Source organism: Prionailurus viverrinus, chromosome C1 (genome assembly GCF_022837055.1).
Source record: "Prionailurus viverrinus isolate Anna chromosome C1, UM_Priviv_1.0, whole genome shotgun sequence".
Lineage (NCBI taxonomy): Eukaryota > Metazoa > Chordata > Mammalia > Carnivora > Felidae > Prionailurus > Prionailurus viverrinus.
In genome coordinates, this window is record NC_062568.1 from 210,769,826 (window position 1) to 210,786,647 (window position 16,822).

The window sequence follows — 16,822 nt, forward strand, 5'->3', positions numbered from 1 at the left end:
TGGACGGTGGGCCCCCTTGACGGCCGCACTCAGCTTCCGAACGCCTGTGATGTTTACGGAAGGCTGGCCACGTGCCGGGTTCCCTGCCACCCCCTCCCCGCGGGCTCTCGCTTCATTCCCAGCTGGCCCTGTGATTTAGGTGCTTTCTTCGTCGTACAGACAGGACACCGAGGGGAAAAAAAAAGGTGTCTGGCGACCTGCCCACGGTCGCGTGATCCTAGTGATGAGGTGGGGACTCCATCCCAGCGGTCTGACTCCAGAGCCCGCCTGGGCCGCCATCGCAGTCGTTGCCCTCGTGCCAGGCTCATGCCACGGGAGCGCAGGTGCTGGGACTCGACGGGTCTCGAGATGTTCAGTCCCCGGCTAGAAGCGAAACCCCGCCAGGCCCAGAGACCAGCCCGCCCTGCAGCCCGCGAGTGGCAGAGACCCTGGCTTCCCCGGCCCTCCCTCTCTCCACTTGCTCTTCTGTGCTAGTAAGATTTTGGAAGCAAACGTTACCTTCTGGGAGAGGGCACGGCCTTGCGCGTCCACAGCTGAACTGAAGGAAGTCAGGAGCGGTCTTGGGCTCCAGAGCAGCCTCCGAGCACGAGGCCGCATTCCCGCTGCCCCCTCTGCCCCGCTTACCGGGTCTGTGCCAGCGTGGGTGGGGGGGCGCCGTGACGTGACGGGGGTGCGTCTTACGTCTCGTCCACGCTTCCTCCCCTTCAGCTGTCTCTCTCCCAGCTGGCGGCTTCCCCACGGTCCGCCGCCCGGTGCCGCTCGGCCACGCCGTCGTCCCCGCAACCTGCCGGCTCTGAGCCCTCCCCGGCCCAGGCGGTAAGTACGCCCTCCCTTCCTTCCTTCCTCCAGGGAGTGGCTCCGAACCCTGACTTCTGCTGAGGCCTCCGGCTTTGTGAGCTGTGCCGGGCCTTGGTGAGGCGGCCGAGACCCTCATGGGCTCTCCGTGATACGGGCATGGTGACGGTCGCCGGGGGGGGGGTGGGGTGGGGGGTGGGGAGGGGAGGGTGTGTGTGTGGACGTGGCTTAACAGTTCTTGCTTCCGGTGTTTGCCACCGTTCTGTCCTGCTGACCAAGGAGCATTAGGGGTGGGAGCTCTTCCTGCCACAGGGCTTAATCAGGCTTTTGCTCCCCCTGAGCAGACAGAGCTAGACCACCCTCAGGTCTCTGTGCCTGAAAGAGAAGGACAGTTTTGCCAGAGGTAGAAATAGAGGCCGACCCAAGCCTGCGGCACTCCGGGACACTCTCCTCGCTGTCAGCAGCTGAAGGAGAAGCAGCGGAACCCGCCGTCCTGGATCCCGGTGCGTTCTGGGCTCAGACAGGCCTGTGCTGCCGCTGACCTTGGGGAGCGCACGTGAAGTCTGATTCCAAAAGCTGGCTGCCGCTCCTGTAAACCGCGTCTTCAGTGCTATACTGGGGGTCTATTGAGGAAAAGTAGTGCCGTCCCCTTATCTATTTGAGAACACGCCCAGGACCGTGAAATGCCTCGGTCTAAAGTCTGTCCGGGGCTCGTGTGTTTATGAAAAGCCTGAATCTCTTAGTGTCGACAGCTGAGATGTGTGAGAGTCGTCCCTGGTTTTGTGGTGTTCCTTTGAGCTGGAACGGAAAGCTGGGGAAGCAGGCTCGAAGGAGAGTATTCCGGTCCCCGGACAAGCTCTTCAGTTAGACACGCCTTCTACTCTGGAGGGACGTGGGAGGTGGGATACAAGGGGATGACTAGAATACCCCAGTGACATGGGATGAGAGGAAGGTCTGCACGCGCCGGCCGGGGGCTGGGGACCAGTGCGTCTTGCGGTTTGAAGGAGGGCTTGTTTTTCTGTTCTATAAATGTGGTTTTTATGTTAATTGACCTTCTCAGACAGCACATCTCTCCCATGGTACCTGTTCATAAAATTGATGCTACCTTTCTCGTTGCTTCCCGACTCACACAAAATACGAGATGCCCAGATAAACCCGAGTTTCAGATAAACGGTGACTTTTTAGTATAAGTCAGTCGTGGATATTTCACGGGACGTACTTACATTATACCGAGATTATTCATTGTTTACCTGATGTTAAAAGGCAACTGGGCCTCCTGTGTTTTCATTTGCTGAAGCTGGCAGTCTGACAGAGGTGGTTCGTCCGTGAACCCCCACACCCCAGCATCCTTGGTTGTTACAGGCTGGGATCCTGGCTGGCCTCACCCGGGCCCACATTTTGCTCAGCAGGGGCTCCCCTTGGAGGGCAGGATCTGTCACCTGGAAGCCGAGCTGAGTCAGGCGTCCTTGGTCCTGGGAGCATCTGTTGCCGAACACTTGCAGGAGCTACCTTTCACACCGGTGCACGTCCCGATTGTCGCGGGCGTCCAGGCCAGGAGGTGAGGGGCGGCCGTGGGAGGGCCCGGCGTGTGCCGTGCTGCGAAGACGGACCCCGAGCAACAGGCTGTCCCCAGAGGTGGGGCCACAGGTCCTGCCCCTCCCTGTCTCTTTCCTGGAGGCCGGCTGCGGGGGTCTTTCTGTTTCAGCTCTGGAAGTAAGCTCTCGAGGGCCTCGATGGTGCTCCTGCAGGCCTCCGGCTTTCCTGAGATTCTGGATGCCAATAAGCAACCAGCCGAGACTGTAAATCCCGCAGACCCCGTGCAATTCAACCCTCAGAAGGAAGAATCCGATTGTCTACAAGGCAACGAAATAGTACTGCAGTTTCTTGCCTTTAGCAGGTACGTTCTTAAGTGTTCTGTGTTCCTCTTTCTGGCTCTCGCTTTCCTTGCGTTGAAGAAACACTTCTGTGTGGTTCTGAGCTGGGAGAACCCTCCATGCTGAGATCTTACCAGACTAAGGGACGCTGTCTGTTTTTATTTTCATCTTACTATGACGCCCACTCAGCCATTTCTGACCGTGGTCAAACCTGCTTTTGCCTGGTCTTCTGTGATTGAATGTGTTGTGTCGGTCAATTCTTCGGTATTCGTGTGGCTACGTGGGCAGGTTCTCCAGCTGGGGCTGAAGTGGGTTGCTGTCCAGCGGGCTCCCCGAGTTCCCGGTGGAGCCGCCCGGTGGGCGGACGAGGCGGCCTGTGGCCTGTGGCACTGGGCTGTTGAAAGCCCAGGTTCTCTGCTCTGGAGGCTCGATTAATTTGGGCTCTTATTGGATTCAGAGTGTCCCAAGACAGCCGGGCAGCGCCGTGGCCAAAGACCGTGTATTTCACCTTCCAGTTCTACCGTTTCCCGCCCGTGACAACGCCGCGGCTGCAGCTGGTCAGGCTGGACGAGGGGGGCAGGACGCTTCCCGGTTCTCTGCTGCATCTCCTGGTTCTTGCCGACAGAGATGATTCTTCCGATGCTGGTAAGTGCTCGTGCGTCTGGTGGGCGTGAGAAGCCCGGCACCGAGCCTTGTCTGCAAGTTCTGTTATTTTCAAATGACGCGTGATGAAACATTTCCAGCACGTGCAGAATTGGAAGGAACGGTGTAGGGAACCAGTGTGTCCGCCGGCGGGCCCCCACCCCAGGGGTCCCTGAGCCAGGGTCGCTTCGAAGCAAACCCCAGACGTCGTCTGATCTCATCTGCGAGTATTTCCTTACATGTGTCTAAAAACTAAGGAGTCCTTTCTGAACACTGTAACCTCAGTATATCTTGCTTGAAATGAATAATAATCCCATAATGCCATCAAATAGCTGATGTTAAAATTTTCCCAGTAACTTCATGCATTTTTATTTTGAGGTTGAAGAAGGGTTTTTGTTTTGTTTTGTTTTTTTTGAGGATGATAACATTTTTAAAGGTTTTCTCAGGTACGTTTCCCTGGACGGACGTTGCAGTGGCGTCGCTCTCGTGTCTGTCTGCGGTCCCCCTGCTGTCCCCAGTCTCTGCTTCCGATTTATTTGTTGAAGTAGCCACGTTGCTTGTCCCGTGGAGCTCCCCTCAGTCTGCACTGGGGTTTTGCTTCCCAATGATGACATTTAGAATGTCCCTCTCTGTCCCTGTTTTTTCTGTACATTGGGAGTGAGATCTATGTGCGTGGCCAGAGGCATGTTTTTGTTTTGGGCCGGAATTCTCTGGGGCCGGGGTTGCATTCACTACGTCTGGCAGCTGCATAGGGCCCGGTCGCTTCCGTCTGTGCCGTGTCGGTGGCCACCAGGTCCGTTGCTGATGGCCGGATAATTATGCTCAGGGTTTAAGTGGTGGCATTCTCCTTCTGGAACCCCTCTTCATTTGTCAGCTGGAATGCCTCCATGAAGAGAAACTTTCTGAGGTACAGGTCACGTAGGAAAGGCAGAATAATGCTCAGTTCTTCCCTTTTATTTACTAATTTTCACAATAATTAGCCAGTTCCCTAGCATCCTTCGAGAGTGGGGCCAAAGTTTGTTTCTGGTATCATTATAAACCAGTGGATTTAAACTGCAGTAGACCAAAACAGATCAAAAGTGTTGTTTTTCTTGATGGCCAGTCACATGGTAAGGGGCAGAGCTGGGTACCTTGTGTCTCTTAAATAGAAAGGGCAGGTGGAAAACGATGTGTTAAAATGCTAATCAAATGAGGGTAGTTTAACGACATTAGCACAGACAAAAGAGGCAAAAGGCAAATGCGGTGCTAGGGATAAAGAAACCTATGAAATATAATCGAGGGAATAATCACTAAGAAAATAAATAATTCTGTATCTGTTGAACTTCCAGAAAACATAGCCTCAAAATATAAAAGAAAAATTGATAGACTTTATGCAGAAATTGACAAACCTGCAGTCACAGAAGATTGGACCGACCTGTCAGTGAGTTGACATATCAGGCAGAAAATAATGGGGGAAATTGTAAAATACAGTCTAAAAAGATGATCTTACAAAACCTGCAGGACCAGTTTAGAGAATATGTGTTCTTTTCAAGCATACTTTGAGACTTATGGAAACTGATCATTCACAGACATGTGTGTATGTTTTAGGCCATCACGCAGGCATCACCTTGTACCAGGAGACTCAGTATCCGATCTAATGGTATGGCATTCTCTGACCGAAACGCTGCAGATCAGAAATCAACCATTCCCTCACCCAAAAAAGGCTCTGAACTGCCGGGATTTTTTGTTTTTTTAATTTTAAAATATATTTGTAATTATTCCATAGGTTAATGAAGAAATAAAAATAGAAATGACTATTTATTTACTTATTTATTTATTTTTAAATGTTTTTATATTTATATTCGAGAGAGAGAGCAAGCCAGAGGGGGGCAGAGGGAGAGGGAGACAGAGGATCTGAAGTATGCTCTATGTTTAGAGTGCAGAGCCTTGTGTGGGGCTTGAACTCACAAACCGTGAGACCATGATCGGAGTCAAAGTTGGATGCTTAACCAACTGAGTCACCCAGGTGCCCCAGGGGAAATTTATAGCTTTAAATGCTTGTATTGGGGAAGAAGAAAGCATTTTTTAAAATGCTGATCTAATTGTTCAACTCATGAAGTTTGGGGAAAAACCAGAACAAATCCAATAAAAGTGGAGGGAGAGAAATTTGAAAATAAGCATAAATGCTTAGAAAACAGCAGACAGGGTCAGCCAAGTTGCTGGGCCGGGGGGTGGGGGGAGGTCACAAGGTCAGAATCGGTTGAGAGGGTCAGAGCTGTTGCAGGCGTTGGTGGGTCCGAGAGCCGGGCGTCTTGCTGGTGGTCCTCTCCATCCGATGGGCTTTGCTGCCGGCAGAGGTAGCTGCACAGCTGACGCCAGCCGCGGACCCCAGGGCAGAGCCCTCGCCCCCTGCTTGTCTGAGGCCCCTGGCATCCTCTCTCCCTGCAGGCAAGTCTGAAAAGACAGAGGGGAAGGGGGTGCAGCTCAGGTCTGCTCCTTCTCCAAATCCCTCCGGCTGATGAGCTGTCCTTGGCCTGGGGAGGAGCCTGCACTGGGCAGAGGGTGGGCGCAGGAGGTCTCTCTGCTTGGAAGCATGTGGGCCAGGAAAGGACCTTTGCCACATTCCCAGGTTTTGGTCTCTCAGCTCCCTGGGTTTCCCAGCCTTCTTGGGACCACTTCTCCCGAACCGACTGCCTTCTCTTTGCCCATCCTCCCGGGACCATTGGTGGACAGTTGAGCTCATGTCCCCAGAAGGCTCTGAGATGGATCAGAATAGTGCATTGATTTCAAGGCTCCCATGCACCTGTTGCCGAGAACGTGTCTCCTCTTCCATTTCCTGTTTTGAGCCCCATCTGGCCACGTTATCTAGGGCAGCTCCCGGAGGTTCTGCGGTGAGGTTAAAGGGATAGTGTTTAGGCGATTCCGTACAGAAGGCCTGATTGGAATATAAACTCCTTTACCGTATGAATTTCTCAGAGAGAAATTAGTTCAAAAATTAAATTTCCTGGGGTGCCTGGGTGGCTCAGTCGGGTAAGTGTCCAACTTTTGGTTTTGGCTCGGGTCATTATCTCACAGTTCATGAGTTTGAGCCCCCATCGGGCCCTGCTCTGATGGTGCAGAGCCTGCTTGGGATTCTGTCTCTCTCGTTCTCTCTCTGCCCCTCCCGTACTTGTGCTGTTTCACCCACAAAATAACATAAAACTTTAAAAAAACTTAAAAAAAAAAAAAAAAGAAATTTCCTTGCAAGTTGAGGTCCAAAGAAGTTAAACTCCAAAATCAAAATTTGTCATTATGAATCAGAATTCAAAGTCCAGAATTCTTAAGTTCAAGTCCAAAAAAAAAAAGTTCCTTTCTGTGTCTTACCCAGCTGACTTAGCCAATGTTGCCCCTGCCCGGGCGGGTCTGGGCTCCCTCCAGCAGCTCCAGCTTGGGGTCCTTCCTCGCGGTCTAGCACCTAGCCTCTCTTGAGCCTCACTTAGGATATGTTTTCTTCTGTTGTTGAGACAGAACATGTGTGTAACAAAGCGTTCAGTTGCACCAGCCTTTGAAAATTAATAGGTTTTATTTTTTAGAGAAGTTTTAGTTTTATGGAGGAACTGAGCTGGTCGTCCAGAGTTCCCAAATACCTGCTGCTCCCAGAGTCTCCCCAGTTAGCAGCCATTCGTATCAGGTGTGGACGTTTGTCACAGTCGATGGACGAGTGTTGACGCTTTGTTGTTAACTAAAGCTCAGAGTTCGCACGAAGGCTTGCTCCTGGTGGTGTACGTTCTGCGGGTTTTGACAAACACAGAACATCTAGATCCCCGTACAGTATCGTGCAGAATAACTTCACCCCTCACATATGCCCTGTGCTCCACGTCTTCAACCGTCCCTCTCCCCGCCCCCTTCCCCCCTCCCCACCACTGATCTTTCTCCTGTCCCCATGGTCTCCCGTTTCCAGGGTGTTGTATGCTTGGAATTGTGTAGGACGTAGCCTTCTCGGACTGGCTTCTTTCACTTAGTAGTATGCATTTAAGATTCCTCCATCACTTCTTGGGGCTCGGTAGCTCATTTCTTTTTAGCGCTGCGTCCCGTTCCATTGTCTGGAGGGACCACCGTGTATTTCTCCGTTCCCCTACTGAAGGGCATGTTGACGGCTTCCAGTTTTTGCCTTTTGCTGTTGAAGGACTGTCTTTCCGAGTGGCTGCACCGTGTTGCGTCCCCGCCAGCCACGAGCGCGGGCCTGCTCCACGCCCTCTCGGCATTGGCGTTGTCGGTGTTGTGGGTTTTAGCCGTTCTCACACGTACATGGTGGTATCTCGCTGCCGGTTGGCTTGCGTTTCCCCGATGGCGTGCGATGGGGAGCCTGTCCGCAAAGAGTGACTTGCCACGTGCCCGTCTCTCTGGGGAGGTGTCTGCCCGTTCCTTTTGCGTATTTGTAGACTAGGTTTTCTTATTGTTTGTTTTAAGAGTTCCTTGTTTATTGTGCACCAAAGACCGTCATCAGATGTATGTTTTGCGGATGTTTTCTCTGCGCCTGCGGCTCCCCTTGTTCGTGGTCTCACCAGTGTCTTTGGGAAGGCAGACGTTTTTGATTTGAATGGAGTCCGGTTTATCAGTTATTTCTGTCATGGGTGCCTTGTGTCTTTGGTATTAGAGCGAAAAACCTGTCGCCACACCCAAGGTCACCTGGATTTGTGTCCCCTGTCTTCCCGGGTACCAGAGTTTTGCGTTTCAAGTTTAGGTCTGTGATCCGTTTTGAGTTAATGTTTATAAACGTTGTAGTGTTCACAAAGTGAACACCGCTGTGGACCACCAGCCCAGCCACCCCGATAGGACTGCAGACCGGTACCTGGGCCTCCCCCGCCCCCCCCCCCCCCCCCATCCTTGGCTTCCCCAGGGGTGAACGCCCCTCAGAGTCTGTCACTGTAGACCAGCGCACCTGTGGTTTTGGACTGGAGCCGGATCATGTTGTACGTGCCCTTCTGAGTCTCACTTCTGCTGGACGTGTCCGCGAAGTCCATCCAGGTTGCCGCGTGGAGCGGTGGTTCGGCCTTTATCTTGGCTGTATGGAAATTCTTCCTCTGAGTATTCCACACCATTTATCCATTCGGTTGCCCACAGACATGTGACTCGTTTCCGGCTTTTGTGTCTTCTTTGGGTGCGTATGTATGCGTGTGCACTGGTGTTGGGTGTGCACCCACGAGTGAAACTGCTCTAGGGCACACGTGGTCATCTTTAGTCGATTTGCCAAGCAGTTTTCCCCAATGCCCATCCATTAGAGTAGATTTGATCCAGCGGGAGACGTGGCAGCCTCCCGGGCAGACGTTTCCGGAACCCACGGCCCTGGACCTGGTGGCTGCCCCAGGCTCCCGTTTCTCAGTGTTCCGGCTCGTGAGGAGAATTGTGTTTTGTTGCCTCCTTTCCTCAGGACAGAGCTCCCTTGCCGACTGCTGTCCCTGTTCTTTTCAGGAGGGCTCAGCCATTTGTGGTCCTATCCTCCCGCACACATGCGACGCCTTCTTCCCCTTATTTCCTTTGCTTTCTGGCCTGGAGTTGGGCGTCTCTAACACGTTCCTCCCGATGTCTAGGCCAGTGGGACCTTTCTTAGCACGGGAGCTGGAGTCCTTGATCTCTGGGTCAGCCGGGAGCCCCCTGGTCTGGAGAACTCTCGTGCTGGCGTTTGCCAGCCCCGCTCTGGGCCCATTGGGTGCTGCCTCTTCCTTGGTGGCTCTCCTGTGTCCTGTGCCTTCTCTGCATACAATCTCACGTCCCCACCTACCAAAACCGTGTCTGTGTACTGTGACACGCTTGCGTTCGCTGTTTATCTGTTTCCCTCGATCATTTGAAAGCCAGTATCAGGGGAGGTGACACTTCACCTCTAAACACAGTGTCAGGCTTTACTGAGAAATGGTTCCACCGTTGTCCTGGAATGGACAGGAGTCTCACTGCCCCATCCCCGTTTTCCTTCATAACGTTTGTTGTGGCTGCTTTTTCTCTGTGACACGCAGTCTGGGACCTGTGTGGTATTGGGGGTCACCTCCTTAACGTCCTTTCCTCCGGAATAGTCCCCTGCCTTCTCTTTCCAGCGACAGTGGCTGTTTGAAGGGCCCAGGCGAGTGGTCCTGGAGAACGTCCCTCATTCTGCGTGCATGTGATGGTTTCCACACACTGTTACTGACCCTGGCCCTCGGTAGGTCTTGCGCACGGAGGGTCAGGGCTTACGCGCTCCGTCAGGGTCTGGATGTGGCACCAGCGTTCCACGTGCCTCATGTGACATCCCATCTGCAGTGTCGAGGTCAGGGCTCATGGTGAGGGTGCTGGTTTGGTCCCTTGGGTGAGGCACCGCCCCACATGCCTCTGGGGGAAGGGAGGTGGCTCCCCTTGGCACTCAGCACGGAGTTCTCAGGCCATTCTTGGGCTCCACGTGAGTATCCACCCAACAACCTTCACCCACTCTTCTAACATCCTTGGTGGAGCTTTGCCTGGGTCAAGTCTTTCACTGGAATTTTGTCGGGGCGCCTGGTGGCTCACTGAGTTAAGCGTCCCGACTCTTGGTTTCTGCTCAGGTCATGATGTCATGGTTCATGCGATCGAGCCCCAAATTGGGCTCCACGCTGACAGCGTGGAGCCTGCTTGGGACTCTCTTTCTCTCTCCGCCTCTTCTCTGCTCATGCGTACTCGCTCACTCTCTCTCAAAAATAAATAAATAAACTTGAGTTGGAATCTTGTAAGTGGTAGTTTTTCTGATTTTATCATTTGGTTTCCCTCCATTAACTGACATTCTTCTATTAGCGAAAAATTTTTCCTTATCAACCAAGGGTGAACTACATATACATCCTCCAAAACAGAACAAAAGCTTGATACTTTCCCTTGAATTTCCAGTTTGCAGAGTAAGAAGTTGTAACAGCTACCCCAGTAGGGACAGTCCACAGTTGATATATGTCCTGTCCGTGTTTTTGTTTTGTTTTTAGAACATCACTCTGATATTTATTCAGTGTGTTAAATTCATCGTTACTACTTTTTTTGTTGTTGTTGTTGTTGTTTATTTTTGAGTGAGAGAGGCAGGATGTGAGTGGGGGAGGGGCAGAGAGAGAGAGGGAGACACAGAATCCGAAGCAGGCTCCAGGCTCTGAGCTGTCAGCACAGAGCCCGACATGGGGCTTGAACCCACAGACCCTCAGATCATGACCTGAGCCAAAGTTGGAGGCTTAACCACCTGAGCCACCCAGGCATCCCCAGTCGTTACTACTTTCTGATGCTCAGGCTTCCCTATGTTTGGCCGGTAGGAGACCTCCCAGTGGGCCAGGAGCCCTGACGCAGCCTCGCTTTCTGGAACGGCCCCACGTCCTGGGCTCCCCATGTGCCTTCTCTGCCTCCGACCTGGACCAGCTGCTTCTCCTGTGTGGGGCACGCTTAGAGACCCAGGGCTGGGGTGCTTTTGATTCTGGGTCGCATTGCTTCTAAGCCTTTCCCTGGGTAGAGCTGGAGAGTATATCGTAGCATGAGTTCACACTGGTATTCCTCATTGAGATTTAGTTTTTTCCTCAAAGGAATTTATTTGTATCTTTTTATACTGGGAATCGTGTTTCCTGACAATGTATTTATCTACTTTGCCTTACAATTTCTATCATGTATTTTCAGAATTATATTGCTACTGGGGCACCTCGGTGGCTCAGTCAGTTGGGCGTCTGACTTCGGCTCAGGTCACGATCTCATGGTTCGTGAATTTGAGCTCTGCGTTGGGCTCTGTGCTGACAGCTAGGAGCCTGGAGCTGCTTCGGATTCTGTGTCTCCCTCCCTCTCTGCTTCTCTCTCTCTCTCTGCTTCTCTCTCTCTCTCTCTCTCAAAAAATAAGTAATAAACATTAAAAAAAAAAGAAGAATTACATTGCTACTGTTAATGCTAAGGGCACAATCACTGAGTGGAGGGCTCAGATTTCTGGCCTTCTCCCTTCCTGGGCCACGTCCCGCTGAGGACAGACCTGGAGACGATTCTGGGGAGCTGGTACCAATTTGGTATTCAGTCAGATTCACTGGTTTTCATTTGTTTTTAATTTTATGTTGGAATATTTACATGGCTCAAAATATAAACCCCTTGTCCTCTCCAGACCATCCACACCCCACTCAGCCTCCTAGAGGTAACCAGCCTTTTAGTTTCCAGCTTCTCCTTCTGTTTTTGTTTGTTTTAAAAAGTAAGCAACGATATTTCTATTTCTCCTTGTTTCTTTGTTCAACAGGTAGCATAGCAAATAACACTCTTTCTCACTTGCTTTTTTCAGTTCACCTTACACCCCGAACCTGACTCCACACGGAGCCCCTGTGCGCTGGTTTCCACGCCGCATCGAACTGCTCTGGGCGCCTGCCCTGTGCTTCACTCGGCCTGGTCTCCTGCTGAGGGACACTCGGGCTGGTGCCAGGGCTTTGCCTTTCAGAGAAGGTGGCAATTAGTAACCGGGGTCAACGTGTTCTCTGCGCCTGGCGCTGTGTGTTTAGGGTGCGTTGGCAAGCGGTCAGGTTACAGATGTGCCAGCACCCGCCCCCCACCGGGTTAGCCCCTCCCACTGGGTTACCCACGCTCCCTGCCCCCCCCCACCGGCTTAACCCATGACCTTCCTGTGATTCACTGGCAGTGCCTGGGGCTGCCTCTTTCCTCAGGGTCTTGCCCACAAAATGGGTTGTTCACCTTTGGGAGGTTTACAGTCTGATCATGTGAGATGGATCTTTGTGAAGTTTTAATTTGCATTTCTGTTATAACGAGTGAAGTGGAGTGTCTTTTAGATTTGTCCTTGTCTGCAAACTTCTACTCCTATCTTTTTCCATTTCTCTCCCTGAGTTTTTGTCCGTTCTGTCCTGTTTTGGGAACTCTGTTTATTAGGGGGATTAACTGTTGCCTGTGACGTCAGTTGCAGATACGTTCTCCTGCTTTGTCTTTACTTTGCTTCTGGTGGGTTTTCCAAAGTAAAGTTTTGTTTTCGTCCTGTCTAATGTGCCAGTCTTCCTTTGTATTGCTTCTGAGTTTCCCCGAGTCCTGGATATGAGGGCGTCCTCCTCGCCAGCTCGTAGAGAGAAGCACACGTTTTCTTGGAGGGTTTGTAGGTTTCATATTTCACATGAGATTTCTGGTTTATTTGCAGTTTATTCTATTGTTTGATGGGAGATAGGGATCCAATTTTATCTTTTTTCAAATGTCTCTCCTTTTGACCCAGTGCTGTTTATTAAAAAGGACATCTTTTTTTTTTTTCAGGGACTTGAGGGCCACCCCTATCACATACCAACATTTTTTTATTAAGTGGGTTTATTTCTGGATTTTATATTTTGCTCCATTGGACCAGAGGTTGGCAAACTGATTTCTGTTAAGGACCAGATAGTAAATATTTTAGACTTTCTGGGTTACATATGTTCCCTCTGGAATCTTCTTTTTTTTTCTTTTCTTTTTTTTTTTTTTTTTTTTTTTAACAACTCTTTAAAAAGATGAAAGCCATTCTTAGCTCCCAGCTAGATCGGCCTGTGGGCTGTGGTTTGTCAGACTCTGCATTAGATTATCTGACCACGAAAGGCAGGCATGCTATTTGGTGAGAGGTGCTACTTGGCTGTGCTTTGTATTTATAGCAGCCCCGCCCCTCCCCGTCCCCCACCTCTCTGTATATTCTGGCTGGGCTGGTTTTCCAAATGAACTTGTTAGACCCTTTTTAGGGGTTCTGGGGAATCCATAGGTTAACATGAAGAGAACGGCCCTCATGGGGCAGGAGCAGACTTGCCTGGCACAGGGACATTTCCTCACTTGCTCATTTCTATTTACCCGTCTTTCCAAAGACTCAGAAGTGTACCTCATGGTGGGTTTTGCTGTTTATTTGTTTTCAAACCAACGAAATCTTACCTTTATCTTTATTACTTTTTTTGGGGGGGAGGCGGGTGTTCTTTACTGTTGTTTTACTAATTTGAGTTATTTAACTCATTTATTTTAATTCTGTCTTTATGGATGCAGAGTATTCAGGGCTATGAATTTTCCTTTGGTTGCTGCATTATGTTTTGGTGATTCAGATAAGTAGAATTTTCATTCTTTTCTAGAAAATCTATTTCAATTTTGTTTCCCCTTTGACATTGAATTATTTAAAAGTAAGTTGTAAGTTTGTTTTTAAAAGTTGTTTCCAATTTCTGGTTTGTTGCATTGTGATCAGAGAATATTATTTGTAATATTTTTACCTTATGGAGTATAGTTAGGTTTTCTTTGTGGCCTAACACATAATTAACTTTTATTAACGTCCCAAATACATTCGAAAGATGTACTCTGTTGTTGGGGAGCAGTGTCGTACGTATATGCACACGCTCCACCTCAGGGATTAGCTGGTCTGGTCTTTCATATCCTTATTTATTGTGGACTTGACCTGCCTTGAAAACAAAGTGATTAGTTGTTCTCTACTATTATTATGTTTTTATCTGTTTCTCCTTGTGTCTCTAGATTTTTGCATTGTCATTTGGTGCCTAGATATTCCTAGCTGCCGTATGTTCATTGGTGATTGTAGACTGTAGTCTTAGAACGTGCCTGTCATCTGTGGGAGTTGTGGATGCCTTCACGGAGCAGGGGTGTTTGTGAGTCAGGAAGGAGGGGCAGAGGCTGAGGACCATCCAGCCAGAGGAAGAGCCTCTGCGACACTTGGACACAGGGGTGTGGCTGGACTGAGGCTCAGGAAGGAGCCCGGGGGTGGGGGTGGGGGCCTGGGGCTCAGTGTTTGTGAGGGCGGAGAGGGAGGTAAGCTTGGGAGCCTGAGCGGACCCTGGGGAGGTGCCACTGCCCCTGGGGTCTGTCTTGGTTAAGTAGATGGTCAGCAGCATCGCAGACTTCTGAGGGTGGTGGAGATGGCACAGGGCTCTCTTTGTGGATGCTGTGGCAGTGATGTGGGATGGACCAGAGGGAGCGGAGGCCTCAGGGGAGGCCGCCGAGGAGCCGGTCGTTTGAGCTGGACAGAGTGAAGGGACCCAAGCCTGCGGGGGGCGGGGGAACTGGGCGGCTCCCGCATGAGAGCCCTGAGGCCGGGCCCAGACCAGGAGGGCCCCCACAGCCCCACAGGCCTCCTCCAGGTGCTCAGCACACCATCAGCTCTGGACTCAGTGTGTTGTCCTGAGACTGTGAGCTCCATCAGTCTGGGACCCGTTTGTCCTCTTCTCCCGTGTGATCCCCACTCGATGTTTGGTGCGTGGTGGGGGGGCCCCAGTTATTATGTTGCATCAAGAAGACCGGGCAGCTGATAGGAGGTAGCGATGGGGAGGGGGAAGGAGCCAGCCTCGCAGGCTGGGAAGGAGCGTCGAGGGTCCAGCGGGGACATTGGCGAGCAAGTAGAACCCGGGTGGAGAGTCTGGGCCTGGGGGACCCTGGGGTGGAGCATGGAGCCCCCAGGGCCAGGTGTCTATGGGTGTCGTTTGGGAAGTTGGGCCACAGGGTTCAGATCTGTTCTGCCTCTTTGAGTCAGAAGTCGGACCGGCGTGGAAGCCGGTGCCTGAGCTGTTCCTTCTCCGCAGCGCAGGTGCACCTGGCAGGTGGAGCTGTGGCATCGGTGCCTTGAGCTGGGGCTGGGCTGGTCACAGGTCTTTGTTCCAGTGTCCACCATGCCTCTGAGGAGCCACCCATTATGGAGGGGTATCCAGAGAGCACCGGATGTCTCAGCTGGCTGGTGGCACTGGGGCAGGGGTGGTGGGTGTCCTTGGCCTCCATTCAGCCTGTGATTCCGTCTGGTCACTGGAGATGTGATGCTCGGGACTGGCCTGCACGGTGTCATGGCCAGCCCTCCCTGAGCCTTTGTCCTGACTCCTAACTGCTCCCCCGCTCCAGGAGGTGCCCCTGTCACCTCCCTCGCTGTGGCCGGTGCCAGGCCGTTGGCAGCTGGTCCTGGCTCTGTATCCCTTGGGCCCGTGCGAGGCCCTCCGCCCCCAACAGCTCTCAGCCCCCAGTGCTGTGTCCTGTCCCGACCGGCTTCCCTCCTTCCACAGGGAGCACTGTCCTGGTCCTGAGAGCAGACGGGGCGTTACTGTGTGGGCCCCCCTGGGGTGGGGAGAGGACCCTGGAACCCGTTCCCCCTGCTGAGTAAACACGTGGCCCTTCCTCCTGAGACTTAGTACTGGGCTCACCAGGGGCTCCGTGAGCGTGTTCCCCGGCGCTGCAGCTCGCTGTCTCTGCCGACGTAGAACGGATGGTGTTGCCGCTTCGAGAGGCTGAAGGCCTGGGCTGCCGTCTGCTCCCTTGTCAGTAATAAGCCTGGCGGCCGGGACAGCCCCGAGAAGGCCCCGTGCTGGGGCGGAGGCTGGGCCTCGCGAGCCCCGTGTGCTCAGCTCGACCTCAGCGCGAGCTCCCACGGCTGTCTGCCGGCCCCGCTCTGACAAGCAGACGCAGACCACGGACTGTGATGCTCCTTAAACTCTGCACACGGAATCACGGCCTCCCCCCCCAGCCCCACCGGGACGCCTGTCCCCGTTCGGGAGGGACTGTTCCACGAGGGTTCGGTGAAAACCCTAAATCGTGTTTTGGGAGGAGCTCATTGTATGTATTGGGAAGAAATGCAGACTTCCAGACACGACTCTTTGTTTTATAAATTTGGATATTTTATGACGTTTTTGATTAATGTGTTTATTAAACTGCAGTTACGACGGAAGCAGAAATTAGTGATCGTGACCAGAGCAGAAATCTCTTCAAAGTGTGAAGATGATACATGGCTCTAATTACCTGTGGACTCATTTCGGGCCTCTTTGCACAGGCTCTCCTGGCTTTCAGCTCAAGTTCCTGGCGGAGCCTGGATTCCTGAGGCCCGGAGAGCAGAGTCGGTTCAGCCACTACCTGGCCGCGCAGGCCCTCCAGGTGGACGTCTGGGATGGAGACTCTCTGCTCCTCGTTGGATCTGCAGCCGTCCCGATGAAGGTGGCTGCGCTCTGCAGGCCGAGCCCGGCCCGGGTGGGGTGGCCCTTCTGGGAGGCTCCGCCCGCTCGGTGGTCATCATCCAGTGCGGTGCGGGACCGGGGTCTGACTTCTTTGTTCACAAATCCTGTCCCGCCCCAAGGAGAAGGTTTTCACGGGGTCTCAGCTGTGCAACACCAGGTTCTATTTTCTCAGCCATCGGTCCACTCCCCCCAAAACTGACCCCTGGTTAGGTCACCTCCCGCCCCCTCGACGTGAGGATGCGCCTTCCCCGTGGGCAGCGGCCTGGACTGCGGGAGTCCCCCCTTCAGCCCGGAGGTAGGAGCTGGGGCACCAAGTGGAGTGTGCCAAGATCACCTGGTGCCTGCTCTCGGTTACTCGAGTCGTGCTTTCCTCACTGTAATGGAACCTGATTCTGTCTCTAAGCTTTCCCTCCTCCTCGTATACTAAGACCTGTGTCCATGGGTGAATTTAAGGCTCTTCCCCAGAGTTGCCCCCAGAGGGTCAGCATAGTTGCACTGTGCTCCTGGGCCAGGGACTGAGGACACGACGTCCCCGCGGTGGCATGGAGGTGCGAGAGGACACGTTTCCACAGCTGCAGCCCCCCTGGCTCTGAGAGTCACCCACTAGCTGACTTCCTTCCAGAT

The 16,822-nt window shown here is 52.5% G+C and overlaps 1 protein-coding gene across 1 annotated transcript in view; it reads left to right on the forward strand.

Annotated features, from left to right (window-relative positions):
• NPHP4 (nephrocystin 4) overlaps nt 1–16,822 on the forward strand; it is a 110,159-nt gene that overhangs the window by 68,190 nt on the left and 25,147 nt on the right. The window contains exons 14-18 of the mRNA XM_047868911.1: nt 709–816; nt 2,202–2,353; nt 2,501–2,692; nt 3,127–3,314; nt 16,018–16,178. Coding sequence (XP_047724867.1) covers nt 709–816; nt 2,202–2,353; nt 2,501–2,692; nt 3,127–3,314; nt 16,018–16,178 — 801 coding nt within the window. The remainder of the gene's footprint in view (nt 1–708; nt 817–2,201; nt 2,354–2,500; nt 2,693–3,126; nt 3,315–16,017; nt 16,179–16,822) is intronic.